At 38.3% G+C, this 26,278-nt stretch overlaps 1 protein-coding gene across 1 annotated transcript in view; it reads right to left on the reverse strand.

Moving 5' to 3' along the window:
• gpr158a (G protein-coupled receptor 158a) overlaps positions 1-26,278 on the reverse strand; it is a 74,450-nt gene that overhangs the window by 19,859 nt on the left and 28,313 nt on the right. The window contains exons 3-5 of the mRNA XM_026292353.1: positions 21,301-21,403; positions 17,629-17,852; positions 14,330-14,398 (exon numbers count right to left, since the gene is read on the reverse strand). Of these exons, the coding sequence (XP_026148138.1) occupies positions 14,330-14,398; positions 17,629-17,852; positions 21,301-21,403 (396 nt within the window). The remainder of the gene's footprint in view (positions 1-14,329; positions 14,399-17,628; positions 17,853-21,300; positions 21,404-26,278) is intronic.

Genomic DNA, 26,278 nt, shown 5'->3' on the forward strand with positions numbered 1-26,278 from the left:
GTCAGCAAAGGCACCACAAGAGCTGTACAGTGGCATGACCAATCAACAAAGAAGCAAATTTAAAGACTATGAAATTACATCATGTCAAGTGTGTTTTTAGTTTAAGAGTAAAATTATTTCGTTTGTGGCACCTACCTATTGCTTTGCACTCATTCATTCATTCATTTCCTGTGTTTTACTGTGTCCCACCAGAAATAGCATTTTGTTTCTCTGTATGTATGTAATGAATATGTGTAGAAATGGAAATGAAGCTGACCCTCAACCTGAAATATTATAGGATACGACAACTCTGTGTTCCCTCTGGATTTTCAGCCTTCCCCAGTTCGCCTGTTCAGTGAGGTAAATCAGCACCTCCCGGTGTTCTCACTGATGCTTCCACCAAGTCATTGCTCAACATTTTAGGCAAAAATATGCATTGCCATTGTCCTCCAACACTGCCATAACCCTAAGGCCACATAGAGCTGAGGTAAAATTCATTACACGGGCCATTTGTTTTGGCACTGCACTTTCCATCAGGAGGGTTTCTGGGAAGAGTCTGGCCCTGACCCTCGGACAGGTTTCTCTTAATGTCAGCATGCATAAAGAGTAAGATCAGTTTCTGCCCCCCTTCTCTTTTGAACCCTTCCATTAAGTCAATGCTAAGTGCTGGGAATCTTGGATTCAGCGCTGTGGGAAAAGGAAGGGATCGGGTGTTGCTTTTGAACGTGTGCATGTTTACTTGCAAGTGTGTGTGTGCAAGAGTGCATGTGAAGGGATTGAGAAGATCAGGGTACTGTATACCTATCTAATGGACATCAATATCGAGGAGACAATTATCAGCACACTTACTACTTTTCAGCCCGACCCCCTCTTGTTTGTCTCATCTCAGTTACAGCATGAGTAAAGGCTTCTGGAAATGCTGAGTGAGCCTTGCCAACAACCATTATAAATTTGCTGACTCTTCTTCTCAGAATACTGAGATGTACATGTAGATGTTACATTTAAGTACACAACTTTTCTCAAAGTGTCACATTTTTATAGAAATTCCTTATAGTGTGTCCTACTTCAAATGGCAGTTTGTTTGACTGGTTGTGAGGACAGTTTTAGGAAATATACGAGGTTTAATTTTGGTTTGCGGCCGGCAGGTGAAGACGTCTCCTCTGCTGATAATGTTTATCTGCCGACCTAGTCTCCAGGCTCCCCAGGCACTTGATTTAATACAACCTGTTTTTGCGTCTGCCCTCTAAAACAGTCTTGTCATGCGTAAACTACAGAACAGAACAAAGTGTCCTACAGACACTCACCTGAGAATATTTAGCTTCCACAGGCAGATGAAGATTTCTTTTTGAACAGTGTTGCCTGGCTGACGAAAGCGCTTCATTGAATTATTCATCACAAATTTCCTGCTCTGAAAATATTCATCTTTACTATTTATTGAGTCAGATATTTGGAGAAAATGTATTACCTGATTGCTAAGTAATGAAATCAAACTGTAAAAACTTTTACAGGAAATATGTAACTTTGAAACATCCATCCATCATCTATACCCACTTATTCCTAACCAGGGTCACAGGAATCTGCTGGAGCCTATCCCAGCTCTCTTTGGGTGAAAGACAGGGGTCCACCCTGGACAGGTCCCCAGTCCATCACAGGGCCACATAGAGACAAACAACCTCACACACTCACACTCACTCCTATGGGCAATTTAGAGTCACCAATCAACCTGACATACATGTTTTTGGACTGTGGGAGGAAACCGGAGTACCTGGAGAAAAAAAAGGTTTGCAAACACAGGCCCTTTTTACTGTGAGGCAACAGGGCTAACCACTCATCCATGGTGCTGCCTGAAACATTAATTAGTAATTAACTTTGATAGATATCACTGTCAAACTCTATCTGTAAAGAAAATATGGCTACTGGAGCCAGCATAAAGATTGTTGCAATGGGCAACCAAAATTCACTTAGTAAAATATTATAATTATTATAAAACACTGTATCCTGTTGTTTCAAATCATTATAAAAATCAAAGTGTAAAAACTATTTGCTGTTTGTTAAGAAGAATATGTGCCAGATCATTTCTTGGCCAAGACAAGCTGCCAAGCAGTTACTGGTCTGGGTAAGAAATAAAAAGATATAAATTTGTGAGCTTTAGTGTTTCTGTTTTCGTTCACTTCCTCTGAACAGTTTATTTGTTTATTTTTATGCTTCAGTAACTGGCCACAGCTTTATATTGACTATATAGTATCAATTTACTCATCTAACTCTTGACAAGAAATTGTATATTGTACATTTTGTGTATATAGGCTACTTTGTACTATATATCATATGTAATTAGCTTGATTAGAGACATTTCGAGAACTATTAGCAGTCTATTGCTCTGTCTTTAGACATGTCTTTGTATGGGGTAAAATACAACAATCTTTCAATATTTCCTGCAATTTGTGGTGCTGTTATGTAGAGATGAGTTTCTGTCATTGAGACTGTCCTGACAAATACAAATAGACAAAATAATAAAACCTCTGTAACCATATGGTTGAATTAACAACTATAGCCCTCTACATAATGCATTTATTAATGTTTTATTTTATTTGAGTTGCCATTTTTTTAAGAACGCAGAATGTCTATTCACCGGACAGCAGATGCTGTAACACATGTTAGGAGCTTTGCTAATGTCCTTATGAAGAGTGACTTGTTGGACAGTGACTAAGCAGGTGATCGGTGTTTTGTTGTTGGACAATGACGCAGAAATGCTGTCTGTTGATGGGAGCATCAGCTGTTGTCAGGAGATTGAACCTATGATAGTGTGGATAAAAAGCACCCTCTCTAACCACCACATTAGTGTGAGAGCAGCTGAACATATTGTGCACATGACAAAAAGAGAGATTGTCTTTTTCCACTAACATAGTGTGTCATTGCTCAGATATTTAAAGAGTAGTCAATGACCACATGACATTACGTTATAAACATCCATCCATCCATTATCTATACCCACTTATTCCTAACCTAACCAGGGTCACAGGGACCTGCTGGAGCCTAACATGCATAACATAAGATATTTAACAGTGATCAAAGTACTGGTAAAACAAATGAGTGATGCAAATCTAAGAAGAATGGTCACACATCAAAAGACCAAGATTCACACACTCACCCACATAATCATTCTCACACACACTCAGTCACTTAATTTGCAATTATATTTCATTCCTAATCATCTCTCATTTCAGCACCCACCAGCTGGCTCGGCGCAGAAATTCAGAGGGCTGGTTACACCGCTAACTTAGTGTCCCTGTTTATACAATTGTGACGCAAGCCAGCCAGCCATGGTGTGAGCAGCAGCTGTCCAGAGAACTATTCTGATATTGGAGACCTCTGTTTCACTGAAGTTGTGTTTCCATTTTTTGTTTTGAGATTCATTTTACCTGTTAAAGAAAAAGAGAGTGGAGAGTTGATTCCCCTTAATGTTCTTTTAAATGCTAAGAATGAAATGCTATTATAGGGAACTGACTTGTCAGGAGAAAACAAGCATGAGCTAACAAAAGTCCAATATAATTTACAACATTTTTGCAAAGAACAATCTTTCATCAAGGGTGGAATTCAAGTAACTAAACATATCTCCTAAATAGTTATGGAAAGTCACAGGACAGATCAATAATTGAAAAACGTGCAGTTGTTAAAGTTATCACAGGATAACTATCATGACATCATTCACCTCTGCTTCATTCACTGTCATGCTTAACATTTGTTTCTTCAGTAAAGATGCCTGTACTTAGGGCTGTATGTTGGCACTGATCTCTCCATTAAATTTAGGTTTGATTCCAGTGTCCAAAGTCCAGACTGATGAATTATTTAGATTCAGCTAATTTCAGTTTGATGATTCAGGTGCATGTGCTGCATAAAATCCCTTCTTTAAAAAAAATGATTAAGATAAGATAATTAATTTTTTTCCTTTTATTTTATATATTTATTTTTCTTGGCAAATGTCAAACAAGTAAAAAATGACATCTACATTTATTTTTACTTAATGTGCAAAACAGTTGAGCAAGAATAATAACTTACAAGGGCATATTTTTTTTAAACAAGTGCTATCCCTACACCTACACATGGACTATCAGTAAGTCCAGACATGCACTTTAATGATCATTTTGAGCTCAGCCATGGCACATGTTGAAAGTGTGTTCACTAATACATCTGCACTGTTTGTGCTGACAACACGTCAGCCTGCAGAGAGCTGCTAGCTAGAGTTAGTGCCCCGGTAGAGACATACTGAATAAAATAGAACCCACACAGAGTGAGCCAACCATCCTGAGTCACAACAGTTCAAATCAGAGTTTACAGCCTGTCTTGTCTCTCATATCCAGTTATCATCTACATCACTTTGTTACTTAAAATAAACTGTAAAAATACGGTTCTCACAAAGTTTACATTTTATATGTCATGCAGCCCTAACTGAACCACTTATAAGTGTTCACTGCCTGCAAAGATCTGTTTTGGTCTGTGATTATTCAAGTAAAAATCACAGTTCATCATAGCTGATATCTAGCCCCAGTACAACCAACCAGACTTAGACCACAGGGGTCAAGAAATTTATATAACAGCAGTTTGAAATAGCAAATGCAAATTGAAAATAATGTAATGCATCTGGAAAGGCATCTGATGTTGACACTGAACGTATTAGTAAAACAATCACTGGATTTTCAGTGTATTTCATTTATTTTTCCATTATAATATTTAACTACAATGGAATATGTTTAGGTGAGGAATAGATCATGATCTGATTTAACAGGAAAACAGTTAAAAGTGAAGCACAAGACACAAAAATCCATTGTGATTGTGCGGATCAACCTGCCTGATCTGATCCCAAGGGGTGTGTTATTATCACTGTACTTCTGTGCAAGTCACTGATTGGCCATAATGAATACCATTTTCAAGCACAGGGTGATTTGAAACAGTAGACTTTAGGTCTAAGATCGATGCTCAATTTTGTTCCTGCATGAAGACAGGAGCAGAACTGTCAACTAAGGTAGACTGTCAGAAAGACCTGTTAAACCCAAGGCCTGTGACTGCTGGAGTGTGGAGTACCAGAGTTGTTGTTACAGAACATTCAGGTCTTACGTAACCGTAATTGTGTCTGTATTCTCAGCAAGAAGTCAAACACGTTCCCAGTGGGCTTTGGTCTCCTTAGAGATAGGGTTCAAAATTTGGACAGCCAGAAGGAGCACGAAATAGAATCATTGCCCATTCAGGTTTAAGATTTAAGATGGCTCCTGGGTATCTCACTTGGAGGTTTTCAGGCTGTGGGGTAGACCCAGAAAATGCTGGAGTGATTATATATCTCACCCAGCCTAGAACTGGCTTGGTGTCCCCCCAAGAAGAACTGATTTCATACATTTAACAATGGGCAGATGGTGCTAGACTACTTTAAAGCATTGGCTCTCAAAATAGGACAAAGGGAATATACTCAACAAAAAGATATTTAAAAAAGAAAGCTGGCATATTCTTTTATTAGAATAATACGGTTAGAAGAAAAGCACCATAAAAGCAGCAGTGTGTAATTAACTGGTAATATGAAGACAATAAAAAAAAAAGACAATAAAAATGCAAATTTGTGAGCAGGAGGGTTGATGCAGAATGGAGGGTAAGAGCTTTAGTGATTGATCCTCTTTCCATGAAGGTCAGGGTCTCACTGTGTATTGATCACATAGGACTCCCTTAATGCTGTGAAATTAGTTTATGGCACTCAGTAGACAGCAAAAATATAAAATCTTTATTCTAATCTGTATTTCAATATATTCTATTTGTCATTCTCTTGCTTAAAAAACAGTAGGTTGTCAACCAACTACAGTTTTATCTGGTGATGTTGTGCAGGCATTGACCATCTACAGACAAACTACACGCAGAGTAACTGGTTACTGAAGTTTAAGCTTTCATTCACTTTTATTTTTCCAGTCAGTACAGTGTCCATTTCAGCTGCACTTCTTTGCTTTTTTTCCAGATGATTTTATATTAAAAAAAGAAAAATTCAGATTTTGTTCTGTGGACAGTTATTATTTTTTTATAGATGGTGGGAAATCCAGTTATTACATGTACTTGCAGTACATACTGTACACAATCAGGTTGGAGACAAATTCAATTTTCAGCAACACATAAATAGTACGTTTTTATGAGAATTCATTTTAAACAAAAATCTTTGAAATGAGTTGTTTAAAAAAAACAAAACATTTCAAATACCTGAGCATGGTGCATGTTTGTGCTCTGCCCGCTATGAAAACAGAGCCAAAATGTAAGGCCACTATTGGTGGACAGGGTTCTCGTTAATTTCTTTTTATCTTAAGTGGTTTATTGATGACAATTACACACTACTGTAGTTTACTATAACATCACTTGTCTGCTGCTCTTCTGTTGGACCTGCAATATGTGAAGTGATTGACTATGAGGCCAGATTTATATTGAATGTATGCACTGTCGTTTGGCCACAGTCGTGTAGCTGTTACATAAACTTTGTAACTGTCATTTAAAGCCGCCTTTCATCTCCCAGCAGGAAGGTGGATCAACGAAAAGGTGTGCAGGATGCACAGACCTGGTGATGAGATTTGGAAGATGTGCACCTTGGCTCATCTGAAACCCTCAGCAACCAGCCCAACAAAACAAAACAAAAACAAACAAAAAAAATCAATAAATACAATAATCTTTTGTGTAAAATGGCAAAAACTGTATGAACTTTGCCAGACAATTGTATTAATGTATGTTAGTTAGTATTCTGTCTGCTGCTGTGATGTCACTGCCCCAGCAGACCACTGCATAAAAAATGGCTGATGCCACCACAGTTGTAAAGTCTTAGGAGTGTACTGCATGGTGGATGAGTGATTATCACTGTTGCCTCACAGCAAGAAGGTTCCTGGTTTGAAACCCATCAGGGGCCTTTCTGTGTGGAGTTTGCATGTTCTCCTTGTGCTTGTGTGGGTTTTCTCCAGGTACTCTGGTTTCCTCCCACAGTCCAAAAACATGTATGTCAGGTTGATTGGTGACTCTAAATTGCCCATAGGAGTGAGTGTGAGTGTGTGAGGTTGTTTGTCTCTATGTGGCCCTGTGATGGACTGGTGACCTGTCCAGGGTGGACCCCTGCCTTTCACCCAGAAAGAGCTGGGATAGGCTCCAGCTGATCCCTGTGACCCTGGTTAGGAATAAGTGGGTAGAGATAATGGATGGATGAATTTCACTTTCTCATAAAACCTAAAACATTCATCTGAAAACACTGGAGCTCAAATGCTCTAGAACAACACTGACCTGTATGTATTTATTTTGAAAAGTTTTCATCTTCCCTGTTTTGTGCCCCAAAGCAGAAAGGAGATTTCCTGATAAAACACATCTTGCAGTTTTGGCAGCTCTGAAGACCAGAAAAGCAGCATCATAACAAAGAAGCACTTACTGTAATGAAAACGCCAAAATAAAATGGTATATATTAGTCATCTGATGCAGTATAAAACACAACAATTTTTAGATTTAAAAATAAACAAAGTTCTAAAAGCATTGGCCAATACCAGTCAAGTCAACAAGAGGAGCTGAATTTCAGCCTTTTGTTATCACAGTTTCTTTGGAAACTGGTACAGGCTAAAGGGGCGGAAAACTTACTTTCAGCCATTTAGTGTGTCTGTCTCCATCTGTGAAGAGAATGGGATGGTGCAGCCTCAGGAATCAGTCTGTCACAATAAAGCCCTTGTGCTACTTTTAATGTTTTGACATGAAATAGTGACAGCTATCTGCTCCGCCCATGCCCTGCTTTTCCTGGTTATCATCTCCTGCTCATTCCCTGCCTTTTCTTTTTTTCTATAAGCTACGAAACATCTTCAGTATGAGAGAATGGAAGCTAGCGCCAGTGGGAGGTGGGGTGTCCATTTTTATATGAAAACTGACACTCACTGCCACATGGGAAGGACAACTTTCTGGAGGGAGGTAATGGTTACGTCTCCTCCTGCTGCTCCCTGAGGTGGGCTGAGTGTAAATTACATCCAGCTCGGCCTTTGCACAGTCAAGACCAGAACTGGCTGGTGCTTGCCTCCCACAATTCCCTTCCCTCCTCATCACCAGTTAGATCCTGAGAGAATTTCCCATCTCGCCTGGTCACAAAGGGATGTAAGAGAATGGAAATAGCCTGTTTACATGTGGTGATGATATCTTCCATTTTATAATCTCTCATCCTTTCGATCTCTCTGCTCATATAGATAGAAGGAACACTCCAGCTTTAACAGTGTATCTTCAACTTAAACTCAGTGATCATATGTTTTGATAGAGACTCTTCAGCACTTTGCAGAAGGAGAAAAGGAGGCAAAACATGAAGGGATAGCTGGGAATGCACACAGCACGCACCAACCCTCCAGATCCACTTAAGTCAGATTGAAAGTGTCAGAACAACTTGAATGGAAGACAGAGCAGAGCAAGAGAGAGAAATGGCTAGCAGACTGTGTTTCATTGCCTGTCAGGTCAGAATACATTATCCCTTGGCCATACTGTTTCTCATTAACCCCCTGATGTGATGTGAAGCCCTGCCTGCCAGCCTTGCCTTGGGCTGAATTGGCACCTTGGACCAGCTTGGCACCAAAAAAATTGCAAGATTGGACAGGTGAAAAAAGACAGAATGTGGGAAAGTGGAATAGTCCCCAAAATACTACTGGTTTGAAAACTACATAGTTTTTCTTGAGCAGGACAATGAAGACGCCCCAAAAACTAGAAAAATCTGGTTTAACTTATCAAGAGAACATGGAGAATCACAATCCATAAAGACACAACAGCATTTGTTTCAATGCTTAAAACAGAAATGTTGAGGTCCAAGTCGCCTCTTAGAGTAAATAAATAGTGCATCTCTCAGCAAAAGAATCAGGGTGAAATGTATTTTACAAACCCTCTGACAATGACAGTGTGTCACTACAGATCACCATAACCACAGATTTTCCCTTACAGTAATCACACTGTTTTACTTGCATGGCATTATTTTATTTGATTTTTTTTATTTAGCTCTTAAGCAGGTGTCAGCTGCTCATAGCCAAATTAGAAAAACTTCATATGGGTTGTTATTAAACTCACAGAAATTGTGTGTTTACATCCTCTACTGTTATGTAAATTAGTAAATGTGAGCATCAAGGTAAACAACTGGTGGTGCTATTAAACCACTGCAAAATAAAAGGGAACAATAATAAAGGAGAGCCATATAACCCTCACAATGTAAAAAAAATGTTGAAAATGTGAAAATATGACATTTGTTTTTGTCTCATGTACAATATAGTCTCCTCACCGCTCCACACGCAACTGATGTTATTGTCCCTTCACATTAAGCTTCACATTAAGTCGCATGACTTATTATTTCATGTTTTTGCCCAAATGTAAAATGTTCATAAAAATAGGTCAATAAAAATGTGCTTCATGTTTTGTGTCAAGATTGTACCTAAAACAAAAGTAATCTTCTCAGATTAAAGTGAGAGACAGTTTGCAAAGTAGATCAGGTTTTCTGTAGTGCTTCTCACACTAATCTCAAAAGATCAGAATGCAGTGTTGCTGCTTTACACATCCTGGTTGTTTCTTTCTTAATACTGTTCTACTATATGCTGTAATACACTACTATGTGATCGAACTCTGAACTGTCTATGTTATTATTAGTATTGCTCTTGACATGACCAGTTAATATAATCAACTAACCTAAAACAGACAGACAGAGAGAAAAACAAAAAGTGCTATCAAAACAAAAAAAAACAGCAACTTGCAGAATACCACCTTTACGTGTGTTAAGATTTATCAATGCATAAGCAGCAGAGCAGAAGGCGTGACATGTCTCACAGGGGAGAGCATGCAGGGAGAGAACGACAATTAGTGTTGTCTCTGTGGCAGCCTGGTGCACACACAGATGGCTTGGGAAGTAGAGAGAGAAAGTTAAGTCTCATATTGTGTGTTTACATGCCATTAAGTAAGTCGGTTGTTACTGACGCACTGCAGAACCTTGACTTTTTAAACATCAAATGAATGAGAAGCATGGTTTCTTTGATCAGGGCGAGGTTTGTTAAGTGAATGAAAAGGACTTCAGGTTGTGATACTGGTGCAATGGGATTAAAGAAGGTAAACTCACTTTGACTAAAACTGCAGCTCAAATAAATTACTTTCCACAACTAAACAGTAGGTTTTAAATGTGTGTACATTATTCAAGCTGCAGCACCATACGGATGGGTGAGAGAATAAAAGCAAGAACTACATGCGGTAAGCTCCTTCATAGTATTGTGAATTGTAGTGTGGTCACAGAAACATTTTCTGACTTGAAGCCACCATCTGCAGGATGACATTATTTATCTGTGCCTTTCAAAACTGGTACACATTTCTGTTGAAAATAATCTTTATTTATGATAAGATAAGTGCAGTGGCAAATGATTGACTAGATTTAAAAACAGAGCGGTAACACGTCTGCCTGCAAAGCAAAATGTGTCTGAAACGAACACTAATGCCAGCCCTACCTTTATTGTAAGTTGCAATCATTAGAACAAACATATAATCAGAAGAAACCATAGTGCAAAGAGCAGAAGAGAGTAAAAAAAGCATAATTATTGCCTAAGGGGTGTTATTTCTTCTGAAACCTATATAGATATATTTGTGGTTCTGACAGTAACGTTCTCAATATATTGATAACATGTTACGACAAGTACAGTCATGTTTATTTAAGTAGATTTTTGCATTTTTCCATTATTGTGAAGCACCCTGTGTTTTGACAACTTTTTGCTTGTAATTCATGACTCTTTTCTGGATTTATTCTTAGATTGACTGCAAGAGCTCATAGCATCTCAGAAAACAAGCAGCAATAGTAATCCGATGACTGTTTACTCCAATATAAGTTTCCTCAGCAGCGTCAATAACAAGCTGAAAAGAGACAAACACAGGACTGGCAAACTAATCCAGGGATCACACTGTGAATCGCAAATGCGTGTCCGCTCTCCCCCCTCTCTCGTCTCCACAGCCAGATGGAAATAGCAGATTTTGGCATTGCCATAATTTTGCCTCTCCCCCCCCTGCACTCCCTGCTCTTCCCTCCTCTCCTTTCATTTCAAAGCAAGGGGGGCTGAAGTTATTGCATGTGACACACTTGGGAGAGAAGGGAGGAAAAAAAATTTATTACTCTACAAAGAAAACCATTGGAGCAGGATGAGATGTGTCTCTGAGTGCTTAATAACAGTGGAATTATTTAAAATAGAAGCAGCAGTGGTGGTGGAATATTTCTGAATCTATATTTAGATTGGGAGTGATGCATCTCACCCTCACAGCCACGACTCGTGAGATTCGCATAGAAGACATGGAAATGCATCAGGACGGAGCTCAATCTTGCAAGCTACACAGAGGCATGCAAAAAGTTACTATTTCCACATGATGGGGCTGAAATGGTCATGTTCACAGTGACCATCACACCATGACAGTACAGAATAATCCACTATTCAAAGCACTGAAATTTAATTTCTACAGAGGATTCATAGAGTAACCTATAGAGTTCTGCTCCCTTTGTGCAACCATTTTACAAGCTATCTATTTTTAGCATTTGCTGCAACAACTACACTGGCTAGAAATATGATCATCCACAATTCCTTCATTCATCCACCATTGATTCCTTCATTTACCAACCAATAATCTGACTCCCCAGCTTGTTTTGACTCTGCAAATTTCAAATATTATTACTTTCCAGGACCATGTTGCAGCAAATTGCATTGATTAGCTGGATCCCAAATCAGTTGGCTTTAATTACAGTTACTCTGTATTGCTTCACTAAGCATATACTCCACATGATTGCATCTCAAAAGCGATTAGCCAATTCTCCAGGAGCACAAGAGGAAGACATAATGGTCGATTTCTGTAAATCAGTGGGTGTTGGGCAGCACCATGTCGCAAAGTCATCTTTGTTAACTGATGCAAAATCACACCGATTGATTTTCAGGTTACATTGACTAATAATGAGTTAAACAGATTTTGCTGGACTTATTACTTATTTTCCCCAGATGCTTAAGCTCTATTATCTGCTACACTCACCTAATTAAGTGGAGCAGAATCTCTGCCTCATATAAAGCCCGTTCTTAAAACATTTTTATTTGTGTATACGTACTCTTTCTTCCCTTTTGACCCACAAAGTCACATGAGTGAAGCAGGATGATGTACTTCATTATAATGACATAAAGACATCCACAAGCTATGGACATTTCTTTGATTCATTCATGTGATTACATTCTACCCCCAAGTGTTGACTGTTCTGCCTATAGGATATTATGAATTTGAAAGGCTTGACGTGTGATTTGGTCATGAAACTGTCACAAAATACTGGTAACTTGTTTTATCAGAAGAACAAATTTCAATGCCCAGATATTAGGTTCACTATGGTACAGGCCAAAAAAAAAAAAAAAATCAAATCCTCATATATGATACGGTTGAATAAATGACATTTGACAACAGTTAATCAGTTGTTACTGCTCTAAAAACTGTTTATTTGTATTAATAATTATTTTACATCACTAACACTGTATTTTCTTTTTATTGTATTGTTGATTTTATAAATGTTGCCATTCAATCCTAAATATTGGTATCGGGGCCAGTCAAGCTCTATTTAAATACATATTTTCCGCTAAAAGAAGATGAATCATCAGATCCCTTCTTTATTGAAATTTAGTGTTTGTTTTTTTTTTTTTAACCTCAGCCTGCTTGAGTTGCAGCGCTGGCAGACGGTCAAGCTGTGTGCTAATTAATGTTACGTGAGTAGCTTGACAACAGACCAAAATTAAACTTGTCTGCTGTCAGGTTAAAGTGGGCCAAAGATCATTTGTGAGGTAAGAAGATCCACTCTGTGACAAAGCAAATCAAAGTGTAGCTACAAGAACTCCAGCAAAGTGACGCATCCTCTCTAGACAGTCATGCTTCTCTCAAGATCTAACTATTTTGTTACCTCCAAATAAGCTCATTTTCTCATAATTACAGGTTAATTTATTTTAGTAACATTAGAAAACATTAGAAAACATTAGAAAATTTCTCAAGAAAAAAAAGTTGTTTTCTCAGCATAACCTGTCATTATGATCATCTTTATCTGAGTGTTTGCTAAAGCAAAAAGATATTGGTCAACCATTTTTTCTTTCTCTAATGAAGTAACTGCAGCAATGTATGCCTTGGCTTAGAGTTCAGCTATGGATCCTTCCCAAGTCATTACAGTCATCCCTGAGATTGAAATCAGGTGTGAACAAATGAACCAGACACTCATTATTGAGGTCTCCATAATTATCCTGTGTTCTGAAGAAAACAAAAGTCATTTGCTTTTCATAATTTATTTCATTTTCTTGAGAAATCTGTCTTTTGTTTTCTCAAGATAATGAGATAAATTAGCCTGAAAATGAGCTTTGTTATTCCAAGATAATGGAGTAACTGACTTGAGATAACACCATTAAAGAATAATTGTAAGTACAGTCTTCTCAACTTCTATACCCATTGTTAAAGAACTTTGCTTTAAAAAAAACTACATGAGACATCCCTTGTTACTATCAATTTTAGTTTTGCTAAATTTTGCTCGTTAATGTTTTATTTTTGCTTTAATCCTTGAATCTTTTCACTACTGTTCCAACCCCACATGCAGGGAGTTTGTCAAATTTTATTGTAATTTTTATATATTTTCCTGTTTGCACACTTTTGACAGTGTTTTGTTCAGTTGGTAAAACGTTAAGTATAAAGTATAAAATGAGGGTGGATGTAAGTAGTATATATTAAGCTAAAGTAGACCAGAAAAATAAAACTGAGGGTTTGAGTCATAGTCAAAAGTCAAATAATCAAAAGTTAAGGTGAGACAAATTTAATGGAGTTCTGTACATGGGTCTGATTGAGTGCAATCTGGATGAAGCAGCTTGAGTAGCTGGGCAACAGATGGTAGTGTTGACAAGCTGCTGGGTTCAGTGGCCAGCTCTGTGTACAGTTAGCAGGGGGTCACCAACAAGCCCTGGGATATTTGTCTCTGCCAGTCCAGTTTTATCACATGCATACCTTGGCTATGAAAACCCTGTTTATCACAGCTCCATGCAGCTGTGGAAGAAAACATCCAAATGATATGATTTATGAACTGGGATTTGTACTATCTGACAAGGCAAACAACCCTGCTTTGTTCCACTGCTGCAGATATGAAACTTTTGAACAGCTCTGATTCAGTTTTAGATGAATGAGCAACATCGTGAACTGAAGGTCACACTGTATGCCAACCTCCAGTCAAGGAGAAGATTTTTGTTTTCAGCTCAAAGGAGCATATCATGACGATTTGCAGCGAACACGTTGAAAAATGAGCACATGTGAGCAAGTTTCTCAGGCTTACTGGAAAGTAGAGAAGAAGAGCTCCACACAAGATGGCCTCCAGCAGGACTAGACCTGATGCTCGGATACTCTGCCAAAAAAAAAAGAAAGATACAACAAATATTAAAGATATTGATCAAATAGCTAATTTACACCTGTAAAGCCAAACTGGCATCTTTGACTACAGTTTGACTTTTGTGAATCACTAAGCTTGTCCAATCGATAGTCTTGCCACTGTCAGCTCAGCAATATTGCGTGATACGGCAACGCCAGTGGGACAAACCTTCGTCTTCTTCTTCTTAGTGGGGGTCACAACCAGTGGTCAAAGGGGCGTACTGCCATCTACTGTAATGGAGTGCGTATCTTTTAGGGTGTGTAAGTGGGACAAACCACACGCAAACATGAAACTAAATGAACACGATCAATTCTCCTCAAAAGGAACAAGTAACCAGTGACTTTATAGAAATGTAATGGAGTAAAAAGTATTATATTTATCCTTCAAATGTAGGGGAGTAAAAGTAATACGTTTCCCCCAAAAAATACTACTCAAGGTAAGTACAAATTTTCAAAAACTGTACTTAAGTACAGTACTCAAGTAAATTTACTTCATTACTGTCCACCTCTGCTAAAAATCTCAAATGACTTGTCCAGAACTCAGCTGATAGACTTGACTATATCACCCCTGTTTTAGCTTCTTTACTCTGGCTCCCAGTTTGATTTAGAATTGATTTCAAGCAGCTTCCTGCTATCCTCAACAGCCTTAAGAAGCTGTTGAGGATAATGAAAATTGATGATGAATGAATCATCATCAGTTAACAACACAGTACAACAAAACTAAGCAACCTTTTTCACACTGCACCTTTAATTTTGTTTTCTTATGTATAATGTATACATCTAAGATAAAAACATTTGAACTGAGAACTTTTTATTTTTTAAAGTATAGAGTGCAATCAGCAGTATGCTTTGAAATATCTTTTATTTTGTAGGAGGTTTAAAGACTAGAGTGTATTTACAGTTCTTCAGGCAGATTAAAAAGGGGAACGGAGCGTTCTTCATTGTTGGTTGAAAGAGAACAAAGTACAGTGAAAGCTCCTACCTCAAGGACTTTTAATGGAATAGTGCACTATTTCAGGCATTTTTGTGAAAGACATTTAACAACATATCGTCCTCTAATTGACAAGATGCTTGAGGGGACTTTCAAGAAGCAGAAGACAGCTGTGCCTCACATTTAAAAATACATACAAAAAGGCTACACAAAACACTTGCCACAGTTGTGTAGACCAGATTGATGTTTACTTGTTTAAAATATTTTTTAAAAGACACCCAAACTCATTAGTTTATGAAAATGAACTGTTCAGAAAGTCTTTGAAGAGCTATGAAACTAAGCTCTTAAGTATATTTGGAAGAGATTAATGTGGATTACGTAGATTGTCTTTAAATTAGGACAAACCCCTAGAGTATCTAACGACTGAATCTGAGTTCATTATTGGGAGCAATGCTTTGTTTGACCCTGGTCACATAGCAGAATCTTCAGGTGTGTGGGAGACGGTGCAGCGAGATGTTGCCCTGTTGGGAACATGGAGAATCTTCTGGCTAATCCTCACATGTTTAATGTTTATAACAAAGCCTTTAATTAAGCTCTGTGCTCTGTAACACAAGACTTTTGCCACCACTATGATAACTGTGATACCGTGATGCGAACACTGTCGTGCCACCCCCAGTGCCTTTTATCAGTCATTATCCATAAAAGTCCATAAATATGGTTAAGGAGCTGCCTGTTGCAATATCAATCGATGTAGCAATTAGGTGACCTCTAGTAGTTATAGTAATTATGACACACGCACAAAGGAGTAAATTAGGTGTCATATACCTAGTGAGAAAGGCTGCATTTGGAGAAAGCTGCAGCCAGTAGGATTTGTTATAAAATGCTGGTGTTTAACTCAAGTGTGCAACATATTTTTAATAAGTGTTTTAACTTAAGCTACAGTCATTTCCTAAACCTAAGAATGTGCATTTTGTTCTTAACCATGTATTTTTTGTGCATAAGGTAGGGATGCACTAAGGTCTATGGCATCATAATGACCTGATGAACCTCTCTGTAGGTGGAGTAGGAACCTCCTGAGTCATAACTGCGATTAGATAAGTGATAGTGGGTCACTCAATGGCATGATAAATGCAAGGCGGACGTTCAGTCACAAAGTAATAGTACACTGTAAAAGCTGCTGTATCAATGATTGATCTATTCATTACTCAGCTTAAAGCCTCTTCATGAATCTTTAACACAGAATATGTATTATTACGTAAATTAAACTAGATAGTGATGAAATTATCAGCCAGGTGCAAACCTATAAAGCCAATCAACAAAATGACTTTCACTTTCACATTTCACAAAATACATGACCTGAATTAAATACCAACACAGATTTCATCCTGAGAAAAGTGTATGCCTCACTTAAACTCTACCAGATAAAGTGGTCAAAGTGTAGTGTCTGAGCTGGCCAAAATCCTTTTAAAGCTTTGTTGTACCCACACACATATGGTTTCACTGGTTTATTCATCCAAAGGGATTTGTTGATCAGAAAACATCAAATACAGTAACAGATGAATGTGGTGTAGTTGTCACAGGTAAAAGAAATACGCCTTATATATGTAACAGTATAAACAAAGATAAACAGTCTCTATTACAGTTACATTTAATGCGTACACTGAAACCTTCCTGAAAAATTAGCATCAAAACAGTTAAAGTATTATGTGATGTAACAGTACTATTATGAAATGGCACATTATATATATACATTATTATATTGTTGAATCATAATTCTTGATGCATTCTTGTGTCACAGCTGGCAGGGTGGAGCTAATGGCACCTACCTTCGATACTCGTAATTTGAAGTACTTATGTACTGTTAGGTAAGCTGTGAATTTCCCACCAGGGATCACTAAAGTTTTATGATTATACTGTATTTTGTTTTGTTCATGATTCTGAACAGTAGCTAAAATTATAAAACAAATATAGTGGATTAAAAAGCGCAATATCTATCTATTTATAGCTTTCAGACTTCAACTCTACCCTGGTGACAGAACAAATTCCCTAAAAGCTGATACTGGTTAACTGTGTTATAGATATTCATAGTGCAATAATTGAATAAAAACAAAAACAAAAGGACAAAAAATACTGACCCTCAGTGTTTCTATTTCCAACTAATTCCAACTAAGTGCCCATAACCACAGAGAGTCAATCAATCACAGTGTTCATTAAATGATAATGAATGGATCCACAGAAAATGTTTGTTATCAGCCTGTAAAAATTACAGTACCTACCTTATTCCTGCGAAAATGGTAGATGAGTATCATGCTAACAAAGACAATCAGGATGCAGAGGCACTGGAAGGAGACTACAGCCATGCGAAGCGTGTTGTCCTCTCGTGCTACACATGGGGTGTCGTCCTTACAGTAGGCACAGCCCTGCTGGCACGGCAGGCAGTTGCTGGAAGGCCCCTCGTCTCCAGTGGAGCTGTCTGAAACTTTTCCCTTTCTGCCCATCCCTGTTAAAGACAACAATATGGACTAAATAATAATAACAAACAACAATAAATAAATAAAACTCTATTGTGTTTACTGTGTTTGCACTGTTGTTTCTAAATCGGCACATTTTCAAACTGTTGAAGATGTTTTATTAATTGGCTTGCTTGTGTTTTCTTAAGTTGCAGAGCACATAAGCATTCAGGCCCATTGTATGATCATACAAATGTGTGACCAATTTAATTAAAAAACATTGGGCATGACCTTTTCAAATGAACACATTGGAAACATGGGGGAGAGGGCTGTTAAAGGTGTACTTGAATTCATCTGAGTATATTGAAATAAAAGGTTTGTGAACCACAGCAAAAAAAAAAAAAAACTTTTATTGTGACCTTTAAGTTATGTCATTCAGAGACCTTTTCCTTAAAAGCATTTATTTTCTGCAGGACTTGTTCTCTAAATCTGTAGCTCCAGAAGCATCCAGCAGTTTTTATTTTTAAACATTTATTATTTGTTCATCATGTTTTCATGAAGCTGGTTGTGCAGCAGCAGGAACTTCTACTTTTTTAAGTTTTATTGTTATTGAAGTTCTCTCTAGATCTGTTGAAACCAGTATTAAAAGAGCAAGAAGATGTAGACACACTATGATAGACTGAATATATGTATATATATATATATATATATATATGCTTATCCTTCGCTGACCTTACAAGGATTCATCGACATTGTGTCAACACAAGGGAGATGGATCTATATGTGTGAACATGAAAAGTCAACACTGCTGCACATTGTTCAGTCATTAACATATCATATAGACAAGGGCAGGGATGGCAAGGACAGGGGTGATAGGGCAGAATGGCTAAGCAACACAAAGTTGTGCCTGATCTAGGGGGGAAAATTAAACATATTCAAAAATGACTGATGTTGCAACAGGAGCTACCTTGTTGCCAAAACGGAGGAGTTAGGTCACACTGGACATAAAAAACAAGAAAATGTGTGAAGAATAATGACATTAAAAGCTACAAAAACCCCTTGGTACTTAGAAAAAACCTCTGTAAACCAAGGTACAAACCAAACAACCCACGGGACATGAGGAAGCTAGTGGACTTGTTAGTGATTTGTATAGAAATCCCCTGGGAGATGCCCATATGGTTGGATAGATAACGAATGGTGGACTTATAGAGAGCTTTTATAGAGGCTTTATTGGAAACAGCCATTGTCTCAGAGATTTGCAAGGATTTTGCCTTTAAAAAGAAAATGGCCTATTTTTCAAAGCTATGACTCTGCACATCATTGATCCCTTCAAAAGGAGTAGGTACTTATCTCCCTGAGCAATGAGTCATATCCTTTAGTTCATTCTCACTGGTTTGTTGCTCCAAAATATGACTGACAGTCAGGGGAAGCTTAGTTTCACAAAACTTCTCCGTCAAATTTATATGCAGGATCCACTGTGGAAGATCACTGGGAGACAAAAGAAAGTGAGTTGCACCGCCTTTTCTCTGCAAAGGAGTGTCAAGGATGTCCCCATGTGGATTAACAGGCTCATTATTGGCCCCAAGGTGGGCCAGACTGCAGCACTGCGCCTTGCTAACAGGCTTGCCTCTCCTCTTTATTATTGTGTTCTTGAAGACACAGACACACATACACGCACAAAGTGATTAGAGTTGCACACATGAACATGGACGTTTGTGTGCACTTGCAGAAAAGGAAACAACACAAAGGAGGCAGGAGGAGACAGCACAGATATTTAGCTCTCAGAGAAAGAAAGTGGAGGGCTTTTTGCTTTTTTCTGTGCATGGAGGTGGATATCTTAGGGTTAAAAATGGACACAGCAAGATGGTGCAAAAATTGAGGGAAGGAAGGAGGAAAAGGGTGGAAAGAGGTAAAAAATATATTTTGCATACGGTGTGAGTGGGTAGACAGGAGGGAAAGTGGACTGAAATCAAAGTATGGCAGAGGGTGATGGATGGTAGGTGAAACCACTGGGGTTCTGTGTCTGCAAAAGCCTTTTTTAATTAACTCACAGCAGATAGTTACTTTTCTCAGTTTAGTCTATCATTAAAAACATATTTCCCAACTCGAACCTGATTAGCCTCCCCTGGTACAGGGGCTACTTCAATATTCAGACAGGGCAGTAACACACGTGCCTTTCATTACCATAGCTATAAAATGAAGATGTTGTATAATGAAACATATGAGGTAAAGATATGAGTCTTTCTCTAACAACGGACGGACATGATAATTAACATGGGTTCAGCTTTGAAGCAGAGTTAAAAGTTCTTTGTTTTGGCAACTGATTTCATGATATTTTATGATGAAGCTCAAAGTCTCAAATGCATCTGTAAGTTGTGCTGGATAAAGGTAGAAAACCAGCGTGTCCAACCCAGATCGAATACTGACAACAAATATGGGCGTGATATTACACACTGGTCAGTTTGTTGTTATTCCACTGACATTAACCAAGGCTGTTCTCTCAATTTTCATTCATGCAATCATAACCCTGGTGTTCTGGACATATAATAAGTGGCTTCTATTATTTTGAATTTTCCCTCAATATACCACGTAAAAATTCATGTGACTGCAAAACAACATGTAGAGCATGTTTGTGACAATTTCTGATTATGCAATGAATGTGAATGTGAATTATTACAATGCCTAAATCACATTCACCAAGTTAATACTCAGCACATAATTTGTTGAAACATTAAAAAAAACACACAAAAAAAAGTTATTTTCACATAGAATACATTTTAATAGATGTGAAATCTAATCATAAAGTAATTTGCTAACTATTCTGGCTGTTGCCACCATTTTTTTGTCCAAATTCCTTTGACCTCATATTATGAAGTTATTATGTGAGAAACTGAATATGATATTTTTCTTATGTTTAAAAATTGATATAGCAAGGTCAAATTGAGTTCTATCAAATTTCTGAATGATTGAATGTGGAATAATTTAGCATAGTATAATCATCAAAAAGTGCATGGAGTGAGATAAATTTTAAACTCCTCAGGCTTTTTTTTTAAACAGGGCCTTCAACCATATGTTACTGACTTCATCAAGGAAGTTTAACCATGAGAAACACTCAATTAAAACTATAAATGTAAATTGTTTCATAAAACTTTTATGTCTGAGGTCAAAAATGAACATTTAGGTTCAAAACAGAAACCAATATGTTTCTGCAGAAAAGTTCAATGTTCAAGATGACATGTGAGTTTGAACATATTTAGAACAGATTTATAATATTGGTTCCAGGTACAGTACATGAAGAGAATTTTAAATACTTAATACAAATTTTTTTAAAAAATGACCCAGTGTGTGTACATGTGGCATCAGTCACCAGTTCTACAATATTATTTGTTAAGCATGTTGTAATTTGCCTTGCATGGATGCATCATCCTGATCAGGACACAGTAATAAAGAATATAATCTGTAACCATCCAAACAAGTGATTGGTTTGTCATTACTTACTCGCAAACCCATTATTAGCAACTCTGTTGGGGTGATAGAATCCTTTCTTGCAGTGGCACTTGTATTTGTCTAAGACGAACCCATGGCCATGGATCGGCAAACACTGAAAGGAAAAAAAAACAAAACATATGCATCAATCACATAGAGAACACAAACATAATTTGAGCATGCACCTATTCGATATTAAATTTGTCTTTTAAAAATCAACATTATCACTGAGATAATGTCATGCTGTACAAACTGATAAGACACCCATCCAAAAGCAATTAAAATGTCTATATTCAACCAAAGGCCCGGCCTGATACGCAGTCAAATGTCTAGTGGGAGGGACATGGGACTAATTATTTGAGTTGTGAGATCCCTCTCTCTTTCTAACTGTGCCTTCTCACCACTCAATATTAAATTAGTGAAGCCGCTTTCATTTGATTGCAAGTCTGATAGGAAACAGACTGAGAAAAACGCGAGGGGCGATGTGGGCATCCTCGGCAGACATTATGTGCTGTTCACTAAATTACAAGATATAATTAATATCTAAATTAAGAACAGACTTATTTGCATGATTAAAGGAGAAGTATTAATTCCATTTCTTTTGGGAATCAGCATCCATTTTCTCTTCTCTATGAACAGTGTCATTGACACAAATCTCTAATTTTTTTTTCTCACTCGTGCTGTTTCTCAAACTGCATAACGGTCTTATTTTCACACAATGTGAACATGTTATTCTAAGAGGACATGATAATGACTTTTGAGTCCCAAGAAACGACAAGGAGCTGAGAATAGCAATGGTACTTCCAGACACTTGACACGCTATCAAGTGTTTGTGACCTGACTGTGAGATCCAGAGAAAGCCAGTGGCCGCATCTAAATGAAGCACCAGTCCGCTGTGATACTCTTCACAGTGGACTGGAGTCTGCATGTCTTAAGAGGCAGCTATTTTGGACTTTTCAATGTCTTTGGTGAGATCTGGACAGGAGTACAAGCCTCTCAGTCAAAACTTTGGAGAAACTGACTATAGGCAAAAATAGCAAGGTAATTACCAGGTTACTATTCAGTGAGTTTCTCAAATAAATTTTATTGAAGAGACCAAAGTGTTTAAAAGGGGGACTATACTAATCTGTTGAAGATGGCGTCCATTTCAAGGGTGAACGTCTTGAAAAGGGTCTTTTAGATCTTGAAACTTAAAACTTGCACCCAGTGCCTTTATATTTATATTAAAATATTGTCTTATTTGCAGACATGTTTTTGATTGTATGCACAATATGTAATATGTTTAAACATTAGGCCCAGATGTTTTTATGTACTTTTTTTGCAGCCCTCTAGCTGATTTGATTTTTTTACAGTAGGACAAAAGGTTACAGGTAGTATTTTTTTCTTTTTCATAATGAAAATTAGACTTGCATTCATCAAGTTGCCAGAAACACCACTTCAAATGAATGCTTCGCCTATGTTGTAATTATGTTTTTATTTGTCTTCTGAGACGTTCACCCTCTAAGTGTTACAGGCCAATATGTCAACATTGCCCCACTGTCTCTAAGTGGAAAACCCACCCACTCCTTTGTGGACTGAATGGACCAAAATGAGTCACAATGGCCACAACTAATCATGACAATAAGATCATTTAACCCTCCTGTTGTCTTCGGGGTCAATCTGACCCTTTTTCAAAAGTTAATATGTGATAACTTTGGTTTTCTTTCATATAATTAACTAAAAATGACATGGTTGGTTCCCTACTATAAGTGTAAAATATATGTTAATATGTTGGAAATAAGTTCACTAAAAAGGTGAAACTAAAAAAATTGGTGATCATTTTATACCCCATGCTTTATAACCAGTGAAAACAGAACGGGTAAATGTGACCTGGGAGGACAAAAGTTGTGCATTGTCTTCAAATTTACTACATGGTAGTACTGGTTTTACTGGTAGTACAGGTTGATTGGTGACTCTAAATTGCCCATAGGAGTGAGTGTGAGTGTGTGAGGTTGTTTGTCTCTATGTGGCCCTGTGATGGACTGGTGACCTGTCCAAGGTGGACCCCTGCCTTTCACCCAAAGAGAGCTGGGATAGGCTCCCAGCTGATCCCTGGGACCCTGGTTAGGAATGGATGGATTACCCAAAAGCTTATTGCTTTTTGTACTAACATGTCACTGCAATAGCATTTTTTTAAGTTGGCAAGTCTAAATGACAGCAAGACATAACTACTACACAGCACAGTCATTAACCTGCCTGGCAACTCTGAAAAATTAAAACTGCCTCTGTATGAATGAAATGCTTCTTTGGGCAAACTGCATGAATCTGCAGGGTAAATGGTCTGTTAAAGCGTTTTGTTTGAATTTAGTGGTATAAAAAAAACTTTCCTGGCACTTTGTTAAATGAGCACTGTGGTGCAGCGTAATTTGGAAACTGATTTCATCTTTGACTCCCCAATAGTTGTCTCCTCAAGATAGGTGGAGTGTGCTGCAGCTAGTGCCTGCCACTGTTGATATGCCAGAAGACCAGAAGAAACATTTCATGAGTGTACGTGTGTGTGAGTATGCATAGTTTCTGGGTGTGTGACAGGGAGGGCCATGAATAGCCCTGCCAGCACACACCACTCCTGACTGTCTCTGAATGATGTGAGAGCTCAGACGTATGTTGAATGGGGAAGCTGGCCAGACGGTGCAGCCTGCTTCTGAGCTTCCTGCCAACCAGTTACATTTGATCTCAGTGGCGGTGGCTCTGTCACAAGCCAGACTCATATCAATAGGCCATAAAATGAAGCTTTAGCACCAGGTCTGTAATGGTCTCTATTAGTGTTATAGGAAAGATCACCTAAGCCAAGACCAAGTCAAGACCAGACCAGTATGTGTACACTGTATGTGTGTGTGTGTGTGTCTCTATATATAATGGCTTCACCAATGGCTTATTGCTGCCTTGGTAAATTTGGTCAATTGGTCAACTTGGTAAATTCTTCCTCCCTGATTGAAGTATCAGTTAAATATCTGGTCATATGGACTCTGAACATCCATAAGATGAAAAGAGCAGTCCCATAAGTAAAGATATAAAATGCAGGCACCAGTAATCATTGTAATCATGCCATTCCTCAGGGTGTCGCTGAAACATCTGCCTCCTTGACCAGGGTGTAACAGTGGCGGCCAAACAAACCATCATGGCTGATGAAGCTCTCCAGCAGGTCCATACTTATTGTCTCAGGGATGGGGTACAGGTGTGTCCAGATGTTCTGGATACAGCCATCACATGTCACCACAATGGTGGCACAGAGGGCTAGAATGAGTCCCACCAACATGTTCACCTCAACAATGCGAGCAGTGTGGGACTACGTCAGATTTGGCTCAGAGAGGGTATGGGCCACAGTGGAGCTGTTGTACGCAAGTGTAGCTGACTGATAAGTACACTAGTGGGGGCGGACACCTCCCAGCCTGGAGGACACATTTCACTCCAAAGAGCATGGCCAGCATCAATTCCAGGAGGGGGACAATAGGAAACCCATCCACCATCATGTCAGGATATAGGGTGGAGACTGGCACCTTGAGCATGTCCAGCTCCTGGCTGCAGCTGATAGTAGAATGGTGCCAGGCTTGTACACAGTTTGGTAACTGCCACAGGTTATATCTGCCAAACTGTGCATCCTGCAGAGCATGGACAATTATGGGAGGGGCTAGGACATCACACCAGGTTGCCACTATGGAAATGTTATCAGGGAGCTCCTGAAGTAGCTCTCTAGTATAAGGATGTTGTGACTGAGGCCAGCAAGATTTGTTTACTCATGAGGTGAGCATGAGGTGAGCCACTGCTCTGGGAAACACTTGAGGAACCACTAAGAGGGATGGACTGGGTCCTAGACCAGCTCCACAGCCATTCAAAGTCAGTTCTTTACCAATTCCTGTAATTTGTTAGTTTTTTTTGTAAGGCTGACACAGGCCAATAATTTGATCCTTCTGAAACAAATATCTTTACAACTTAAATGATAAGCCAAATAATCAATCAACATTTATTAGCATTTTTTTCAAGCAAAAGGTTAATTATTTGTTAGCTGGAGATTCTTGAATTACTGTGACTCTATTTTTGCCTTTAATAGGGAGTTGATAATGAAGCTGAAACGGGACATCTGATGACATCACCTTCATCCCTCGGAAATTATGATGAGGATTTTTTATAACTGTGAATAATGTCATCAATTAAACAATTAATTAGTGAATCAGGAAAATAATTAGAAGCTGTAATGTAAATGAATGTAAATATCCACGCCTGCTTTTGTAACTCTATTTAACTTGACCAGTATAATTAACTTCTAAATAAATTCATGTTGGACATTTACATTACTGTCCAATGTGCAATATGTATAGCCAAAGCTTTGATGATGAGACAACATACTGTTATATAATTTCAAATAAAGCACAGTGACCTACTTCTATATGCCTGACATATGCTGTTAATTATGTATAACGACAGTGACAGTGAGCATCCATATTGTTCTTTCATGATGAGATGAAAACTGTGCTGCCCAACAACAGAAATTACAACATATTAACTGATAATTTTATGTGTCTATGCTAGAGAAAGATGAGTACAGTATCTCTACAGTATCTCATGTTGCGGATTTTGATGAGCTCTGACATGGATGCGAGACATAAATGTGTTTACAGTAAGTAAATATAATGTACTTTGAACATTTATGACAGTCACACATGAAGGAGACACCCAGAGGTTGTCTCCAACACGCCAGGTTTCTCCACTGGCATCACTCACTGTCGTTTACATCGCACCAGTGGTAGCTGTCAATCACCCAGACTCTGACATGCTAATCACCATGGTGACGTGTGTGACCAGGAGCAGGAGCCTTTTTATTGGAATGCGTCATGCTGTCAGACCGGTATGGTCTGCCTGCAACAGGGCACTTAACGGGCTGCAGGAATCAGAAATAGACACAAGACACACTCTCCCTCTCTCTCTGGCTTGCAGTGCAGTTTCTTACATCAAT

This window comes from Mastacembelus armatus, chromosome 20 (genome assembly GCF_900324485.2).
Source record: "Mastacembelus armatus chromosome 20, fMasArm1.2, whole genome shotgun sequence".
NCBI classification, from domain to species: domain Eukaryota; kingdom Metazoa; phylum Chordata; class Actinopteri; order Synbranchiformes; family Mastacembelidae; genus Mastacembelus; species Mastacembelus armatus.